This window comes from Olea europaea, unplaced genomic scaffold, assembly GCF_002742605.1.
Source record: "Olea europaea var. sylvestris unplaced genomic scaffold, O_europaea_v1 scaffold124, whole genome shotgun sequence".
NCBI lineage: Eukaryota > Viridiplantae > Streptophyta > Magnoliopsida > Lamiales > Oleaceae > Olea > Olea europaea.
Window position 1 is genome coordinate 484,304 of NW_019229835.1, and position 19,616 is coordinate 503,919.

Genomic DNA, 19,616 nt, shown 5'->3' on the forward strand with positions numbered 1-19,616 from the left:
TCGTATTCACAGTTTCATTATACTATTTCTTCTACGTTTGTTTCATTAGTGAACTTTCATGAAGTAGAAGTTACTCTAAATTGCAAGTGATATATTGCTAATTTCTGGTGTAGGTTCCTGTACGGCATTTAGTATTCATGGTTCATGGTATTGGTCAAAGATTGGCGAATTCTAATTTGGTGGATGATGTTGCAAATTTTCGCCATGTAACAGCAAGTCTTGCTGAACGACACCTTACTTTGCACCAGCTTGGCACCCAAAGAGTTCTCTTCATTCCATGTCAGGTACAGTGCAGTTCCATAATTCATTAGCATTGTTATTCTCCATTTGCTATTTTTTATATAGTGCACTTTGGATTATGGAGTTCCTTGATGATGCTTATACGACTAGAATTACCCATGTGGTTCCTCCCGTTTTTTATGTTGTAAATGGATTTTGGTACTACTTTTAGCTGTATACTCTGTTACAAGGGTCATCACAAAATTTGGTTCCCATAGGCAAGGATGCTGAGAGGATGATCATTATAGACACACAATTGACCAACTTTACAATTAATAATAACATTTTATTATTATTCTAAACTGCAATCATTACTTGGTGAGATTTAGAGGAGCGACATCAGTATATGTATGTACATACAAGATTAACAAGGAGAAAAAGATCTTCTTTGTTTTATGTATGCTCTTTCTCCATCTCTCTCATCACTTTTCTTAAGTGAGAGGGGCTTTATGCATGGTGTGTCCAACCATTTAGTTCTGCAGCAGCATTAGCGATCTGGCAGGAACCAACACAGATTATGAAGCAAAGGTAGAAAATGTAAAATTGTATTGCTAAATGAAGATGAATTATAAAATGTTGAACTTTCGAGGGGTTCAACTCTCTCCTCTCCCTAGTTTCCCATTTTCTGAATATCCTCCTCCTATTTATATAATGTTGCCTTCCTATACTATTTATTCTCCTAAATCCCCATGATGCCCCAGTGCAAATGGCAATTGAACTAACTATTAATATGGGGTTCTATCACAATCCAGTGTCATTTGGGATTCAACTGGCACTTCAATAAAGTCATTCTGCCAACACCACCATATTTTGGATAGGCTGAGACGAGATTAGTTTTCAGCCATGGTGCAATGGGTTCTGATAGATAATAAGTCATTCTGCCTACATCACCATCTTTCAGGATTCCTGTACATAGCTTTTGTAGATACATATGTAGTAGTCCTTGATCATTTTGTCCAAGAAATGGATTTCCATCATTTCTGTGAAATTTTCTAGAATAGTCATTGCTTGAATATTATTCCTAAATGTTGGTAGCTTCTTTAGGAAGACTGCATTTTAGTTTAGATCCGGGCCATGTATTTTGCATGTGAAATGGCTTACGAAGTCTCACAGTTGTCCAAATTAATGGTTGAAAATAACTCCATAGAAATAATGGGATGCTTTTCTGTAAATTCTTTCACTGGGTTTGACTGAGTCATTGTATTCATCCTCTAGAAGGTCAGATCAAATGTCCATTTCAAATGTAATCTTTTCATCATTTTTATGAAAAATGTACCCTTGTGCTTATCATTAACCCTTCCGAAGTTGTTCCATCCAGACCCTTTATAGGTTTTATGATCTTTTGACATCAGTAAACTTTCTACATGTTAATTATCCATGCACAATGTGGAGATTCTTGCTAATCATTTAAACTATAGAGGAACTCTCCAATTGAATAACTATTTACTAATCAAAATATGAATGCTGTGATATGGAAAGGAAGGGGCTGCTCAAAAATTTATTGACTATGAATTTTGGTTGCTGAAGCTTTACTCATATTAGATTTTTACCTCTTATGACAAGTGTATCTCATCAGTGATATCAGATTGCTCTATAAGTAGCACTGGATTTGCTTTTAGATTTGTATATATGGGAAATATTATGTTCCCATTTCTGATTCTGTGATGATAGACGTCATGTTTCTAATTTTACTTGAATCTTTTTTTGGTTTATCCAGTGGAGGAAGGGTTTGATGCTTAGCGGTGAAGCTGCAGTTGAAAAAATCACTTTAGATGGTGTCCGAGGGCTGCGTACTACATTGAGTGCAACGGTTCATGATATCTTATACTATATGAGCCCCATATATTGCCAGGACATCATTGACTCGGTACTGGTTTAATCTTTTTTCTTCATATGTCTTCTACTCTTTTTGATCATTTTTGACATTCCCATTCATGTTTTTCTTCTGATCCTTCTCTCATAATTGTGCCTGCTTATCAGGGCTCTTTTAGCTGTAAATTTTGATGTAGAAGAGGCTCTTCAGTTTCCTCTGGTCTTGATTATGTAATTTATCATTTATAACTTATATAAAAGTTACTGGAGCATCTTAAAACACTAAATTGCTTATAGGTGTTAGTGCACTTCTCATGTAGAATAAGGATTATAATACAGGTGCCCAATCATGAATAGGAAGAAAGAAGCATAACAATATAGGAAAGAATATGGAAAATTCTTGTTTTCTTATAAATGGTTATAGAAAATACAGGATAGAATATGAAATTTTGTGTTCTCCATAGATTTGTCCTTTAATTCCCTTTAGTTTTGATTCTTATTTCTAGTGAAACTCTGAATAACTTCAATTCAATTCCTTTTTCATAAATGTTAATTAACTAGTCAGGAGTTTTTATGAAGTTTGGATTGAATTCATGTCTTTGTCAGGTGTCCAACCAACTTAATAGATTATATTTGAAGTTTCTTAAGAGGAATCCTGGTTATGAAGGAAAGGTACGTGGGAAACATGGATATATAATTTGAATAGTTGAACGTATTCTTTATGTGACCAAGTCATGCAATTGTTTTCTATTTTTATAGGTTTCCTTGTTTGGACACTCTCTAGGAAGTGTTCTATCTTATGATATACTTTGTCATCAAGAGACTTTGTCTTCCCCTTTCCCGATGGAGTGGATGTACAAAACTCACAGTAGAAGTGAGACGTCTTATCTTCACAGCAATGAGTTGACATCTATCTTAAATTTGGGAGACGAGAACTCTGTAGATATTAAATGTAAAAGCATGTTAGGTCCTGAAGAGAAAGAGAACACACAGGGAGAGGCACAGTATCAGGACTTTGTGGAAGAACCTCGGGAGGGATCTTATGATCCAGTGATTTCTCCAGCATCATCAGAGTCAGATGAATTGACTACAACAGATGGTGGTCCCCAGCAGACAAATGATGCCTCATCATCAGATAAAAATGTAGATGAACCTTCTGTTGATTGGAAACCCATTGCATCCTATAAATGTGAAATGATGAATGACCCAAATAGCATTAAGAGTTCACTATACAATAAAAATGATGACGCGCCATTCGACAGTAACAACGCTGAAACGATCAAATCATTGAGGGAAGAGGTGATATGTAATTAATCTCTGTCTTATTTCCTGATATTTTAATCTCTCTTTTTAGTGATGCACTTAAGTTTCAGATTGTTTTGCTGAAAGCCAAAGTCAAAGAATTTGAATCTGGATGTGCCAACAGTGGTATGGATTGGGATCAGTTAAAGTGTTGTTAGACTATATTTTTGTTTGGTATCTAAAATTGATAGTGTTCATAAATTGAGTGCCTGGTACTTAATGCTACATGCTACATATGAAAGGGGAGAAGACAACTGGAGTAAATCAACCTGATCCAGAGAGGGTTCTACCTAAGCCAAGTGATTCCTTGAAGACCAATACCCTTCAAATAAGATACACAAAATTAGAATTCAAGGTAATTTTCTTCCAGGATAATACCTTTAGGACTATCGCTTGGTTCATTCTAAGCATGAGAAGCATATCTTATGATGCTGGTTAGAATACGAGTACCTATTATTCATAAATAAGACTAAGCCTCCATTTGCAAAGATTTTATCAACGGTTTTACTACTCCAGGATCTATTGTAATATGTGATTCAAAATGAAGTTTGACAATTTATAAGTTGATTTATAAAGTTTGCCAACCTGTTACTAAATATATTGTTTGTACTCGCTCCATTCCTCCTTTTGATCCTTGCTGAACTCTCTTTATTCATTTTCTTTGAACTTCAGGTTTCCATTTGAACACATGACAACTTCTAGTCTAGACAAATTTGTATTTGTTAATACCTGCATACCTGCATACATGACTTCTCTTAATTCTCCCACCATTCTCTTTGCCCTGTGTTCCATGCTAAAGTTGGTATTCGTTTAATTCAGACGGTTCTTGATGTTAGGTTGACACATTCTTTGCTGTTGGATCTCCTCTTGGAGTGTTTCTCGCTCTTCGCAATGTTCGTATTGGGATAGGTAATGGTTAATTATTATTACTTTTATACATCTTTGTTCTTATCTTCTTTGTTTCTCCGATTCTGGAAGTGGTTTCCGGGATTCTTTAAGTTTGCTTTTTGAAGAAAATTATATTAAATCATGTCTTCACATTTTCATTTTTCCTTTTGACGCATTTCCTGCTTCGAGTAGCATTGATTTTCACTCCCCTCGCCTAATCAAGTTTTTGTGTAAATTGAAGTCAAATATGTCAACTGAAGCTTATATGACCTCAAGGCATATATATATTTTTTTGATCGGTAAATGTAAAATTTCATAGATCAAAATTCATTTACAAGTACGCCTGGCATACCCAGGAAATCAAAAGTGAAGTAACCAATACATATATACTGGGCATACCCAGGAAGTCAAAGGCAAAATAACCAAACATGTACACCGAGAATACCCGGGTAGATCAAAAGAAAAGATTGACCAACAACGAACTAAAGGGCCACTACTAAAGATTCAAAATGAATTAAAACATAATGATACAAAGTAAATATAACTTTGTATACATGTGCTTTAATCCGTCTAACAATAATGTCAACTTGCGGCTTAATACCTTAAAAAATACTTCTATTCCTTGCCATCCAAATGTAGTACACGGTGGTTGCAAGTGCAATAAGTTTTGCTCTACTTTGCCAACTCTTACCTCAAGCTTCCTTTTTCATCCATTTGACTGAGCTCAACAAGGTAGACATTCTTCGCTTAATACCCAACCAATCCTGAATATGGTCCCAAACATCCTTACAAATCGAGCATAAGAAGAAGAGATGTTGGGAAGTTTCCTCCGTAAGTCCACAAAAGGGGCAGTGTCGGTCCATTTCAAGGTGCTGCAATCTGTCTTTAGTTTGCTATTTTTCCCGAACAGCTAGCCACAGAATGAAGGCATGTTTAGGAGTAGTAGAACCATCCCAAACAGAGGTAGCCCAGGCGGCTTTCCTTCCTTTCGGTCTGAAGAAATCGTAAGCAGATTTGGTGCTGAATCTGCCAGCTTCTGTCAATTCAATTAATCTGTCCATTCCCAGCTTGGATTTCATGTTGTGGTTTCATGATGTTGTCCCGAATTTCCAACAACTTTTTTAGTAGTGGGGAATCATCTTTCTTCACTCTATACTTCCAAAAGTCCGTCCCTCGAAGGTGAACCTCATTTATCCATTTAATCCATAGACTATCCTTCTTACTGTGAATGTTCCAAAGTGTTTTGGAAGGGAGTGCAGCGTTCCAACTTTTAATGTCTGTAAATCCAAGCCCACCTTCATGCTTTGGTAGGCAAATTTGATTCCAAGCAACCAATGGTTTCTGGGATCCCCATAAGAAGCTTCGACAAAGACTAATGATTTTAGAAATTACCGTAGCCGGGATGGGAAAAATGGATAGCCAAAAACATTCCACTCATTGTAGAACGGCTCCCACAAATTCCGCTCTACCTGCATATGACAATGAAGAAGTCGATCATGCACCAATATATGCAGAAATTTTATTGGTAAAAGAATCATATGAGCTTACTTTCAATTTTTCAGCCGCAAGTGGGATGCCTAAATAGCGAAATGGCATGGTACCTTTTGGAAGATTTGTAAGTGCAAGGATATCCTCGAAGTCTTGACCATGAATACTCGCAGTGTAAAGACAAGATTTCCCAACATCTATATTGAGACCCGACATGGCACCAAAGTTGAAAGACACTTCATTAAAATATCCACCGATATCACATCCCCTTTAGCAAAAAGCATCAAGTCATCCGCAAAAGCCAAGTGTGTAATCTTTAGGTGTGCACATTTAGGATGAAAATTGAAATGACTATCATTTGTAGCCTCCTTTACCATTCTAGAGAAGTATTCAAGGCATAGAATAAATAAGGAAGGAGATAAAGGATCACCTTGACAAAGGCCTTTCTTCCCTTTGAAAAACCCATGCAGAGTGCCATTAAGAGTTATGGAATGAGATGGAGTTGTCACACACTCTATAACCCAATCAACAAATGTAGTGGGGAAACCCAATCCCTAAAAGACTTTCACAAGAAAATCCTAATTCACCGAGTCATAGGCCTTCCTTAGGTCAATTTTAAGAAGGCATCTAGGAGCGATCCTCTTGCGGTTGTATTGCCTCAATAGCTCTTGGGCCAAGTGGATATTCTCAATCATGCTCCTTCCCTTCACAAATGCGGCTTGTGCTTGATCAATAATGGAATCAAGCATAGGCTTCAACCGAGAAGCAAGAGTCTTTGTAATGATTTTATAAAAAACATTACAACAAGCAATGGGCCTATAGTCCCCAACCGACGTAGAATGATTTCCCTTTGGTACCAAAGCAATGCTTGTGTGATTGGTTTGCTTGAGTAGAGACCTCGATTAAAAAAATTCCTCAATTGCCTCCACAAAATCATTGCCAACAATATCCCATGATTTTTTGAAAAAACAAGATGTGTATCCATCTGGACCCGGTGATTTGTCGTCCCCAATACTAAAAAGGGCATCTTTGATCTCTTGTCTCGTGATGTCCCGGACAAGCAACATAGCATTTTCCTCCGATAAAGTAGGTCCGCTCCTTAAAATTTCAGCATTTACATGCTGTCCAAAACTGTTTTGTCCCAACAATTCACTATAAAAGTGAACAGATTCTGTCGCCACCTCTTCTTGGGAGGTAGAATAATTACCATCCCTCATGATTACAGCTGGAATGAAGTTCCTTTTGGCATTCCTCTTGACCAAAGAGTGGAAATACTTGGTGCATTTATCACTATTCTTCAAGTGCACACACTTTGCTTTTCTCGTGATGTTCCGGACAATCTCAGTGCATATTTTGTTACTGCTGATGCTTGCTAACTGTTACAAGTTCACTCTGATGAAGCTTTCTAGTCTAACATTTGACTGAATTGCACAGTCAAGAGAATATCCTCCTGTTCTTTTAATTTATTTCCATCTTGTACAAATTCTGTAAGACTTGAAAGCTTGATACAGTCTTAGTTTGCTTAGTTTTCCAAGTAGGGCGGGAATCATTTCATATTTGGTTTTGTCAATTCAAGTTCAGAACTTGAAATCTTGTTTAGGTTTTCCCATGATTATCCCACATGTTTAAGATGAGGATTTGATCAGTTGAGCAGGTCCTACATGTAAGACTTGTTACATTCAATTGTCTCCTGTTATATGTTGAACAAATTATTTTTCTTCTATTTTGGGTTGCTAGGGAAAGCAAAAGAATATTGGGAAGCAGAAAATATAAATGAAGAGATGCCAACATGTCAACAAATGTTTAACATCTTTCATCCTTTTGATCCTGTGGCATATAGGTCTGTCTTTACAATTTCTATCACAATTCTTTTGAACCATTTTGGTTTCTGACCTCATATGAAGTAGTATTTGTTTTCCTCACAGAATAGAGCCTCTTATCTGTAAAGAATTTATAGACCAACGTCCGATCATTATTCCTTATCACAGAGGTGGGAAACGGCTGTATATAGGATTTCAGGTAATGACAATATAATGTTAGATGATGCCTATGCTACTGTGCTTGCTCCTTTTATATTGTGTGCTCATCCTCTTGCACAGGAATTTAAGGAAGGGTTATCTTCAGGCTCTCAGGCTTTGATGAATCACTTAAACACAGCAAGGGTGGGTGCCTCAGTCGTTTTACTTTATTTTTTATTTTTCAATTTTATCAAATATTGGTCATTGTCACGCTCATCTATTGCAGTTTGATTAACAATGACTCTTGTTTTATGCTATTTAATTAGGTAAAAGTTCTCACATTCTGTGAATCAGGAGGCAAAAATGACTGTGATGGTAAGCGCTCTTCTTATGCTTTTTGTTTGCCTTACTTCCTATTATTTTGTGTCTCGTTTCTGACTGTATTCGTCTATTTTGGTACCAGGTCTCTTTGGTTGAGTCACACAATATTTTCTGTTTGTTGAAGTTATTGTCGTATTTCTTGCAGAGGAACTAGAAAATCCCAAAGAAGAGAGATCATATGGCTCAATTATGATGGAGAGACTGACTGGAAGTGAAGATGGGCGAATTGATCACATTTTACAAGTACGTACTTTTACCATCTTGGCTTCTTTCTCATCTGCTTGATATTATTCAACTGCATGCCAGCTATTCAAATCCGATGTTCCATTGGTTTTGACCTTCGGGTTTTACTAATGCAGGATAAGACTTTTCGCCATCCGTACTTATCAGTCCTTTCATCACATACGTAAGTGTCAATTTTCTCGTGAATATGCTGGTCTTGTTTTCTCTATCTTGAAAGGTTTTGTACCTTTTATATGTATTGTGGCAAAAAATAGAAGTCCTTTTGATGATCGTATATATCTTTACAGAAACTACTGGAGAGATCACGATACCGCTCTTTTTATATTAAAACACTTGTATCGAGATATACCGGAGGAACCCCTCTCACCAAGTGAGCATCTAGAAGGCAGCTCAAGAGATGGAAACAATTTTGAAGGCTGGTCCAATCCGAGTAACATTTGACTGAATTGCACAGTCAAGAGAATATCCTCCTGTTCTTTTAATTTATTTCCATCTTGTACAAATTCTGTAAGACTTGAAAGCTTGATACAGTCTTAGTTTGCTTAGTTTTCCAAGTAGGGCGGGAATCATTTCATATTTGGTTTTGTCAATTCAAGTTCAGAACTTGAAATCTTGTTTAGGTTTTCCCATGATTATCCCACATGTTTAAGATGAGGATTTGATCAGTTGAGCAGGTCCTACATGTAAGACTTGTTACATTCAATTGTCTCCTGTTATATGTTGAACAAATTATTTTTCTTCTATTTTGGGTTGCTAGGGAAAGCAAAAGAATATTGGGAAGCAGAAAATATAAATGAAGAGATGCCAACATGTCAACAAATGTTTAACATCTTTCATCCTTTTGATCCTGTGGCATATAGGTCTGTCTTTACAATTTCTATCACAATTCTTTTGAACCATTTTGGTTTCTGACCTCATATGAAGTAGTATTTGTTTTCCTCACAGAATAGAGCCTCTTATCTGTAAAGAATTTATAGACCAACGTCCGATCATTATTCCTTATCACAGAGGTGGGAAACGGCTGTATATAGGATTTCAGGTAATGACAATATAATGTTAGATGATGCCTATGCTACTGTGCTTGCTCCTTTTATATTGTGTGCTCATCCTCTTGCACAGGAATTTAAGGAAGGGTTATCTTCAGGCTCTCAGGCTTTGATGAATCACTTAAACACAGCAAGGGTGGGTGCCTCAGTCGTTTTACTTTATTTTTTATTTTTCAATTTTATCAAATATTGGTCATTGTCACGCTCATCTATTGCAGTTTGATTAACAATGACTCTTGTTTTATGCTATTTAATTAGGTAAAAGTTCTCACATTCTGTGAATCAGGAGGCAAAAATGACTGTGATGGTAAGCGCTCTTCTTATGCTTTTTGTTTGCCTTACTTCCTATTATTTTGTGTCTCGTTTCTGACTGTATTCGTCTATTTTGGTACCAGGTCTCTTTGGTTGAGTCACACAATATTTTCTGTTTGTTGAAGTTATTGTCGTATTTCTTGCAGAGGAACTAGAAAATCCCAAAGAAGAGAGATCATATGGCTCAATTATGATGGAGAGACTGACTGGAAGTGAAGATGGGCGAATTGATCACATTTTACAAGTACGTACTTTTACCATCTTGGCTTCTTTCTCATCTGCTTGATATTATTCAACTGCATGCCAGCTATTCAAATCCGATGTTCCATTGGTTTTGACCTTCGGGTTTTACTAATGCAGGATAAGACTTTTCGCCATCCGTACTTATCAGTCCTTTCATCACATACGTAAGTGTCAATTTTCTCGTGAATATGCTGGTCTTGTTTTCTCTATCTTGAAAGGTTTTGTACCTTTTATATGTATTGTGGCAAAAAATAGAAGTCCTTTTGATGATCGTATATATCTTTACAGAAACTACTGGAGAGATCACGATACCGCTCTTTTTATATTAAAACACTTGTATCGAGATATACCGGAGGAACCCCTCTCACCAAGTGAGCATCTAGAAGGCAGCTCAAGAGATGGAAACAATTTTGAAGGCTGGTCCAATCCGAGGGAATTGGCCGATGATGAACTCCCTTTGACATTTGCTGACAGCATCTTTATAAAAAGAATCTCCAGCAGGTTGAAGAAATCCATGAAACACTGAATGAGATGGCCTGTTTAGACGGGTCGGGTCTTTATAGTTACTTAATAGATGAAGTATTTGAGCAGCTAGCTAGGGTAAATTGTTTTGTACATAGAAAGCAAACTGGAATTGTATTTGTTTGGATATAGGTACAAAGAGGAGCATAGGTAGCATGAAAGCCTTTTCTGTTTTTTTCTCCCCTTGAAATATGTAATGACTATTTTGATATTCGTCTTTTAATTAATGCTCATGGATCATTCGCAATTCAAGAGACTAGCAAGAGGCATGTTTCGTATAATACAATGTTATATCCTCGAAGCCAGCTCAACATTAAGCGAGTTAGGCAGTTATTTAAGGCTCCCGGTTTTGCACGAGTCTCAATGTTTAAAATTTAATGTTTTAAACTTTATTTCTTCTTAAGAAGAATTTATTCATCAGTAATAATATTAAATAAATAAAAAAAGGTTATGAGATGTATTTTTAGTTAAATACTAATCGGAAATTCGAAAGTTCGATGATTTATTTATGGGAGAATTTTACGCAAATTATTGGGACTTTTGGGACTTCTTGGAGAGTACTATAAATATCGACTCTCAACACATAATTAGGGTTGAAGAATTGATTGTAAAAGGAGGTGAAAAGCACATCAAGTTTAAATTTCAAGAACTTCAAGATTGAATTCAAGAATTTCAGGGTGATGAACAACTTTTATTTACTTATTTTTTCTTTATAACACATTAGTCTAGAGTACTTTGTGCTATGAGAACGATGAATCTTTTAGCCCTTGTTTTAGTCACATTATTTTGGAAAAAAATGCATTTTTAAATAGTGTATTGATGAGAAATATGTAGTTAAAAAATAAGATTTTTTTTTTGAATTTGGGTGTAATATTATTTTTTAGAAAAATGTGGTCGAAATGATGTCAAAAAATCAATGTTTAAAAATATATATTTTTCCAAATAATGTGGATCTAACAGGGCCTTAGTATAAGTTTTTAATTTTACATATTTGTCTTCAAAAACACGTTTTTGGATATAGAATGGTTTACATGATTATCCTTTCTCTACAATTATTGTGCACGGTAGTTGTATGAATTTTGTGGCTTATTTTATGTATTCGAAAAAGGAAAAATATGTTCGACATGGTATAAATTATCATATGGTCCGATAGAGGATAAAAATATATCGCTATACTCTATGTGAATCTTTAATTGTTGTTGATAAACAGGTTCGATGAAAACTTTTTCAGAGAAGAAGTTAATTCATTTTCGTCTCATATTCTTCCATAATATAGAAATACAAAGAGCATACACATAGAAAGATAGTACAAATATGGAAGCAAAATAAACCTAATTTCATTCTTGCCTAAATTAAATTATTGTAACTTATTTATTTTCCTAATGACACTAACTGCATAGGAAATAATTGGTCATGTGGTAGTAAGATAATTCAATTTTTCAACCAAACGATGAATTTTTTTTTTTTTTTTGGTTCTCCAAACAGTTCTCTTTCATCCTTCAAAAACTTCACATTAGGATCTATGAGAGTATTAATTGGACGAGTTTCAAGAAAACTTATCTAATCTAACATGTTAGCTATATATTTTCTTTGAAATAAATTGATACCTACTCGTGATCTAGCAATTTCAATACCCAAGAAATATTAGAGCTTGCCTAGATCTTTGGTCTAAAAATATTTTTGTAGAAATTGTTTCAATCGAGCAATCTCATCTGCATTATCACCAGTGATTATAATAACATCTACATAAACTGTAAAGATAACATAACTTGCACCAGTTCGTAGATGAAATACTGAATAATTTGTTTGACACCTCTGAAGACCAAATTTCCAAACAATTTCATAAAGCTTCCCAAACCATGCCCTTGATGATTGCTTTAACCTATATAAAACATTTTTTTAATTTATAAACATAGTCATGATACTTCTTCTGAGCAACAAACCCAAGTAGTTGCTCCATATAAATCTCTTCGTGCAAGTCAGCATGGAGGAATACATTTTTAATATTCAATTGAAATAGAGGCCAACCGAGATTAGTAGCGATATAGATCAAAACATGAATAGAAGAGATTTTAGCAACTGGAGAGAATGTTTCATTATAATCAATGCCATAGGTCTATGTGTAATCTTTAGCAACCTGTCAGGCTTTCAATCAATCAACAATTCCATTAGGATTAAACTTCGGAACAAAGACCCCTTTGTTACCAACATGAAGTATTCCAGTTTGTGAAGGAAACATACTTTTGGAAGAAGAAGAGACTGCAAAAATTACCAAACCCTAGTGATGTTGCTCTAGCCCCTGTCTAATCTTTATTCTTTCAAGAATACATTTTTTCAAAATTCATTTTTAACCACACATTCTTCTATAAAATAATTATACACGTATTTCAAATTTTTTTCCATACTTTCTAACCACACATTCTTTAAAAAAACACTATTTCATAATGCATTTTATTCAAAAAATGGGAATCAAATAGGGGCCTAATACCATGTTGATAAACATGTTTTTCGTGAAAACTTTAGTATTGATAAAGTTAATTAATCTTTCTCTCATTTTCTTCCATTATATAGAGGTACAAACAGTATACACATAGAAAGATAGTAAAATATGGAAACGATATAAACCTAATTGCATTCTTACCTAAACGAAATTATTGTAACCTATTTATTTCCTTAACAAATGTTCATAAAAAGTTTACATACTCTTGTATGTTTGCATTCGTCATAAAAACATAGTCTGGTCATATATGAAAGTATGTTTGACACTATTCGAGAGAGATTGTTGAATAAAATAAGAATATTGATTCTTCAAAATTCAATCGTGTTGTCAAGTGTAGAACTAAGGTTAAAAAATTATTACATGGGAATTCCAATTATTTTGGTTATAATTTTGTTACAACTTGCATTTAGCTTGATTAATTTACTCATAATTTCATAAGTAAATTATTTTTGGTTATAATTTTGTCATAAACAAACACATCACATTATTATTATTTCGTTGAGGCTTAGTTTATTTGAATTTAAACCAATGCAATATTTGTGGGTACGATATTTGGACTCAAAATCCATTTTACTACTTATTAACGAACCATGCACCTATGGTATTTCAAAAAAACAATATTTTTGTCGACATTCTTCATCTAGGTCATTTCTTGGATGACACTTTTGACTTTTTTTTTTTTTATCTTTGCTGCAACTGTTTGTTGTGATAAAAGTGAAGAAAATGTTGTTCATTCAGAGATTCTTATAGGGAGGTTGATAGTGGAGCCATTGGTTTGTAGCCAGATTTTTGACCGGAAGGAATAATCGTCAAGCATATAGGGAAGGAGGGAGTGGTGGTTGCGAGGTATGCAGGAAGCGGCGGGGGATAGATTTTGGTGGGGGCAGGAAGGGAAGAAGATGAACATTTTTTCCTTTTTATTTGTTAAATTTGTTTTTATTTAGTTTTTAATTATTTTATTGGATAAATATAAAATTACAAATTTTCTCTTTTAACTTTAATCAAATTAAATTTTTTTTTTTGGGTTGACTAACTGTCAAACGAATTTTTTTCCATCCATATATCATACAACTGCAATCGACATAAAATGTTTGGGATTCTAGGTGTAAAAATAAAATATTTGAATATAGTCTGCAGTAATTTAAAATGTTTGGGATCGCAACTACAGTACAATATCGTTAATTACCTATATGATTTTGGAATAATGCTTATTGGGATCAATGACAAGGATGAAGGAGACAGGGTGGTGTGGTAGATAGTGATTGGATGTTTTGTGTGTGTGTGTGTGTGTTTTTTTTTTCAAACTGTCTAATAATATATTGACACATGTCCACTCTGTCTTTGAGTCTGATACCGTAGCAAGATTGATGATTTTGTGTATTCATAAGGACAAGGCACTGAATGAGTTTCGATTCGCGGGTTACGTATGTATGAAATATAATTGGTCCGGCTCTCTCACAATATTGGAACAAAGCGACTGTTATGTACATATATGAGATGCGAACAAGGCATGCACATGAAAACATGCCCCCGTGAAAAGCTTAATTTAACAACACACAAATACATGCATGTGACACCCATGCCCCTATTACAACCTTTGTTGAATGTCCAAACATCAAAATCTTTGTTATGATTGGATCCATCCTATACCAACTTGTTGGAAATTTCATTCCATAATCATTTTCAGAAATTATATACATGCATGTCTCTTTCAATGCAGAATTATTATCTTTGTATCCAAGGTGAAGATCAGTGCTTGCCAATTTGACATTATCTTTTCGTGGAACAATTGCAATCATCCAATGTTCTTTCATTTTTAGCTCCAAACATCTTGTAGGGGGAATTTACGTTTTTTCAACTTGTGATCATTAATGTCTCCATTAGTCAATATCAGCTAATTTAATAACAATCTTCAACAAGAATTTCACTTGTTTGTTAGTGTGCTTAAAGGTTGACGTTTTAAGATGAAACTTCAAGTTTCAATATGATGATATAGCTCACCAAGTTCAAACGAACAAATCAATCAATTTAAAATTCAAACAAGCTACTAAATTTTAAAATTAAGTTTCTCAATGAGTCATTATCTTGTGGAACATAATAAGTCAAATAAGAAAACCATGTATAATCAAAACTGAATGAAACAAAAGACTGAAACTGCACTCGAGATTCACCCTAAACAACAAATTTCTAGTCATTTTCCCCAAGACGGCTCCTGGACACGAAAAATTTTCGTGAACACCTGTCACCTGGCATATGAACGTAGACCATCTAGCATATATAAATATCTCCAGTGCACAAGTTAATTACATATCACTATATATATATATATCTTGTCTAGCTTATTTATTGTAGGTGAGAAGTGGACAATGGAGACCAAAATAGCGAAAACCTATCCAGTGCACAAGTTAATTACATGTCACGATATATATATATATCTTGTCTAGCTTATTTATTGTAGGTGAGAAGTGGACAATGGAGACCAAAATAGCGAAAACCTATCCAGTGCACAAGTTAATTACATGTCACGAGCATGGAAGACATTGGGATTCTTGACTACAATATCATACATGTAAATGGAATTGAACTTGGAAAAGTCCCTAGGTAAAGAAATGAGATCAATAGAAGAGTGCTTGTGGAGTTGGAACAGCTGTGGGTCACCACCAGAATACCTGTCCCAACTTAAATCCCCCAGAACCTGCTCTAGACAATTGTAAGATGACACCACTTGGCCTGTTGGCAAGTGCACCAACATCTTTTTCGACTGCCTTCCGTCACCCTGCTGCTCGGCCGCTGGATTCTCGACTAGCCTTATCATGCAATTATTCTTGAATACCCAAACACCTGACATTTTACTAATATTGTTAGCGAGGAATAGAATTTTATATATAAGCTTGTGCTTCTCAAGTAATGTTGGTATAGGGGTGACGATGGAGGGAGTGGAGTGGGAAGGGTATATATACGTGTCATTGGCGGAAAAAGAACAAGGGAGAAATAAATTTGAGGTAGGATATTGAAAAAGTGGGAAATGATGGGCTTGTTTAACTTTTGCAGAAACTTGTTATTGTGGGATCCATTGGGGTGTGATTTAGGTTACACAAATCATGGGGCGTCTAAAGAGAGACGTAAACTAGATTCTCGTTCAAGTAGTCACGATTAGTGAAAGATATAACAAACCAAATGCAATTAACCTAACTAAGTGAATTAGCTAACAAAGTAGCACCATGAGGAGTTCCGGGTCACCTTATTTTCATTCTAGTGATTGATATGAGGTATTTCTTCTTTATAATACCTATCTACCTTCAAAGGAGAATCTTCAGCGGCCATGACATAATGAACAATTTTTCTATTTGGTTGACACTTGAGATTGGCTTAAACTTCATTTTCAATACACAATTGAAATTGAAGAAGATAAATGTATGGCATGTACTAGATGAAGAGTAGGGGAATTAACAAGCTTTAGTTATAGAAATGAATGCTCTAGCTAGACCCCAGAGTATGACATCTTATTCTGCACTAGCTCTTGGAAATTTAGCAACATGATCAGTGCAACTTGTATTGACAAAAGGAAATTTCATTAGGCGAACTAATTTATAATATTCAGCGCATATGTTTTGACATACATTATTGCCACTACTTTGTCTAGAAGTTATGGTTCATGACGAAAGTGCAATCCATCCTATATTACTTAGAATCAAGCTTGGAAGTCCACTCCCTTAGGGGTCACCCCGTTAGAAATAGGGGCAGAGCCATTCATGGTCCAGTGCGGGCATTTTTTATCATTTTGGCCCAGACCCAGACTCAATCCAATTTTTATCAATATATATTTTATTTTTTTTGGTTGAGTTTTTCATTTATTTATAGTCCGGCCCATACACTAATTTACCCCAACTCCAAGTGCACGTTGACATTTTTTGACTCTTTTCCATTATCAAGAAATTAAAAATTTTCTTTTAATTTGCTCTCGTTTTGAAATATTTTCAAAGTTCATTTCTTTCCTAAAACCCACTTTTCCTTGAGCCCTCAAATTTGCAGCAAAAACTTTCTTGTTCATGTGATTTTTCTGTTTAATATTGGATATTTTTCTATTTAATATTTGAGATTTTGATTATGTGAATGTTGAATATTGATAATATTTGTGATGGATTCTTGAAATCTTGATTTCTGTCAATTAATTAAACAATCAGTGATGATTTTCTAGTGTTTTACCAATTTGTAAAAATTAGTAGTTATTTTCTTATCAATTAGTATTTAATTGTCACTTGTGATTTATTTTAGTATGAAGTGCTAGTGGAGAGATTTTTTAGAATGAAATTATTTAATAGAAAATGTTGATGAGGAGATATCGAATAAAATGGATTTTGATGTTGCACAACTTGCTATAGATCCTAGAATAAGAAAGAAGATGATCATCTTATTTGTAATCCATAATTGATAAGTTCGAGCTTGATTAAATTTTGCCCGCACTGGATAAAATTTCGGACTCCATCCCTGGTTAGAAACATGCTCCTACATCATATACAACTCAACAAAAATGCTCTAGCATCAAACAAATGACCTCAAGTTCTGATGCCAACTAATGTTTGGTATTTTTGCCACTTCGTTCAAAAGTTATAACTCATAACGGAAGGGTGACCCAACCTAAATCACCGGAAATCAATCCAAGGAATCCATTATAAATATACTCCCTTTAGGTCGACTCCCATTTCACGCATGTCAAGTTTGGCAATATCTGGAGAACATGTAAAAATTTGTGGGTGTGCATACATCCAATTTTACCTGTTGCTAGCATATTCCATGAGATGGATAATCCCAGAGGACCTAGACCACAGGATCATGATAAGAAGATATATGAAATTGATTTGAACCTAAAATGAAGTATGCTATACACTAGTGTAGTGTAGTATCTCCACAGGACCACCCAATGTTATAGCTAATACGTAGCTTAAGGTACTTATGACTCCTTTATCAACAAAATCTCGGCACATGTTGGAGCTTGGTCTCAGATATCTTTATCTTATGCAGGTAGAGCGAAACTAGTGAGATCCATTCTACAAGGCGTGGAATGCTTTTGGCTTTCTATTCTACCAATTCCGACTACGGTTGCATCAAAGATTGTTAGTGTTTGCCATAATTTTCCACGGGGTTTAAAAAGCCACTGGTTGCTTGGAGTAGTATTTGTTTACCAAAACACGAGGGAGGCCTTAGATTTAGGGATATAAAATGTTGGAACTTAGTACTTCTTGCTAAAACTCTTTGGAACATTCATAGCAAGAAAGACACACTTTGGATTAAATGGGTAAATCAGATTTTCCTTTGTGGGACTGATATTTGGGAGTACAAAGCTAGAAAACAAGACTCTCCACTAATTAAAAATGATGCGAACCCCGTAGCAATGGAAACTACGAAACCCACAACGAGATTGATGCAGAACCCAAGAATGCCAATACTAACCCGGCTTTGGATCTTGAACCTCAAGAATTGAACCAAGAAACCCTAGATTATCGAAGAACCTAAAACCCCTTGATTACAATTGAAAGAACCCACAATCCGATTGATAGAACGCCACAAGAAGTTGAATCTTGATAAGTTCCAAGATTGTTCAAGAAGAACAATTAAATTGAAAGAATAATTCTCTCTCTATAATATTAAGCAATGTCAAAAGTTCAAAGGTTTTTACAATGAAAAGATATTCTCCTATTTATACTAATGAATAAAAATGTCCAAAACCATCAAATTATGGTAATAATTTGATTCCATAAGAATTCTATCGAAACTAGGAAATTCGGCCAAAAATAGAAAAATCGCCATTTTTTTGGCCCATGCGGCCGCATGGTATAAATCCATTCGGTCGTATGGTTTAGCTTGAGTTGGAGTTTTTATTTTCGGGAACCATGTGTGCGGCCACACGTAAATTTGCCTGTGCGGCCGCATGGTCTTGATTTCTGCCTCTGCTTTCGTCGCTTGATAACAAATTGATCCAAGTCGATTCGGTCTTCGACCCGAACATGAAAGTTGCTCCATTTTGAGTCCCGAACATGGTTCCATCCATGGTTTCTTGAAGGAGCAATCCCATCGCTTGTTTCACTTGCTTTGCCCTTGATCGCGTCATTGGTCTGCCATCAACTATCAACGGGTCTCGTCTCGCACTTGCCTTCGTCGGGTTCGACTCCTGGATCATATCATCTCCTCCCTCTTCAAAAGGATTCGTCCTAGAATCTGAACCTACATCAAACAGAGAGAGATCAGATACATTAAAAGTAGCCAAAATATTGTACTCACCAGGTAAGTCCACTTTGTATGCATTGTCATTGATCTTCTCGATGACTTGAAACGGTCCATCGCCTCGTGGTTGCAATTTTGACTTCCTCTATTCTGGAAAACGCTCTTTTCTGAAATGCACCCAGACCCAATCTCCAGGCTCAAATGTAATGCGTCTTCTTCCTCTATTTGCTGTTGATGCAATCAGCTTTCCTTTCTCTTCGATCTGCATCCTGACCTTTTCATGGAGTGTTTTCACCATCTCGACTTTTCGTTTCCCATCCAAGCTACCTCGTTCATGCACAGGCAAAGGCATTAAATCCATAGGTGTTAGTGGATTAAAACCATAAACAATTTCAAAAGGAGAAAACGAAGTAGTAGAAT

General features: G+C 35.3%; 2 protein-coding genes across 7 annotated transcripts in view; one reads left to right on the plus strand and one right to left on the minus strand.

The window, feature by feature from the left end:
- The window catches only part of LOC111374370 (phospholipase SGR2-like), a 36,521-nt gene extending 25,795 nt beyond the window's left edge, over positions 1-10,726 (plus strand). For 5 of the 6 annotated variants that reach the window (XM_022997034.1, XM_022997031.1, XM_022997033.1 and 2 more), the window contains 15 exons: positions 114-284; positions 1,997-2,146; positions 2,698-2,763; positions 2,851-3,390; positions 3,465-3,519; positions 3,636-3,748; positions 4,230-4,302; positions 7,507-7,609; positions 7,695-7,788; positions 7,869-7,931; positions 8,054-8,102; positions 8,254-8,351; positions 8,468-8,514; positions 8,639-8,766; positions 10,369-10,726. In XM_022997034.1, the coding sequence (XP_022852802.1) occupies positions 114-284; positions 1,997-2,146; positions 2,698-2,763; positions 2,851-3,390; positions 3,465-3,519; positions 3,636-3,748; positions 4,230-4,302; positions 7,507-7,609; positions 7,695-7,788; positions 7,869-7,931; positions 8,054-8,102; positions 8,254-8,351; positions 8,468-8,514; positions 8,639-8,766; positions 10,369-10,478 (1,860 nt within the window). In that variant the 3' untranslated portion in view covers positions 10,479-10,726. Of the gene's footprint in view, positions 1-113; positions 285-1,996; positions 2,147-2,697; positions 2,764-2,850; positions 3,391-3,464; positions 3,520-3,635; positions 3,749-4,229; positions 4,303-7,506; positions 7,610-7,694; positions 7,789-7,868; positions 7,932-8,053; positions 8,103-8,253; positions 8,352-8,467; positions 8,515-8,638; positions 8,771-10,368 lie in introns of all 6 variants that reach the window. The other variant, XM_022997032.1, reaches the window with a different exon arrangement.
- A 4,763-nt stretch (positions 10,727-15,489) lies between these two features.
- LOC111374338 (flowering-promoting factor 1-like) lies at positions 15,490-15,822 on the minus strand. Its single transcript, XM_022996993.1, has one exon. The coding sequence runs from the start codon at positions 15,820-15,822 to the stop codon at positions 15,490-15,492; it is 333 nt and encodes a 110-aa protein (XP_022852761.1).
- Positions 15,823-19,616: the final 3,794 nt, after the last annotated feature.

Coding starts and splice junctions, on each gene's coding strand:
- LOC111374338 (XM_022996993.1), bottom strand. CDS start 15,822: ATGTCAGGTGTTTGGGTATTCAAGAATAATTGCATGATAAGGCTAGTC.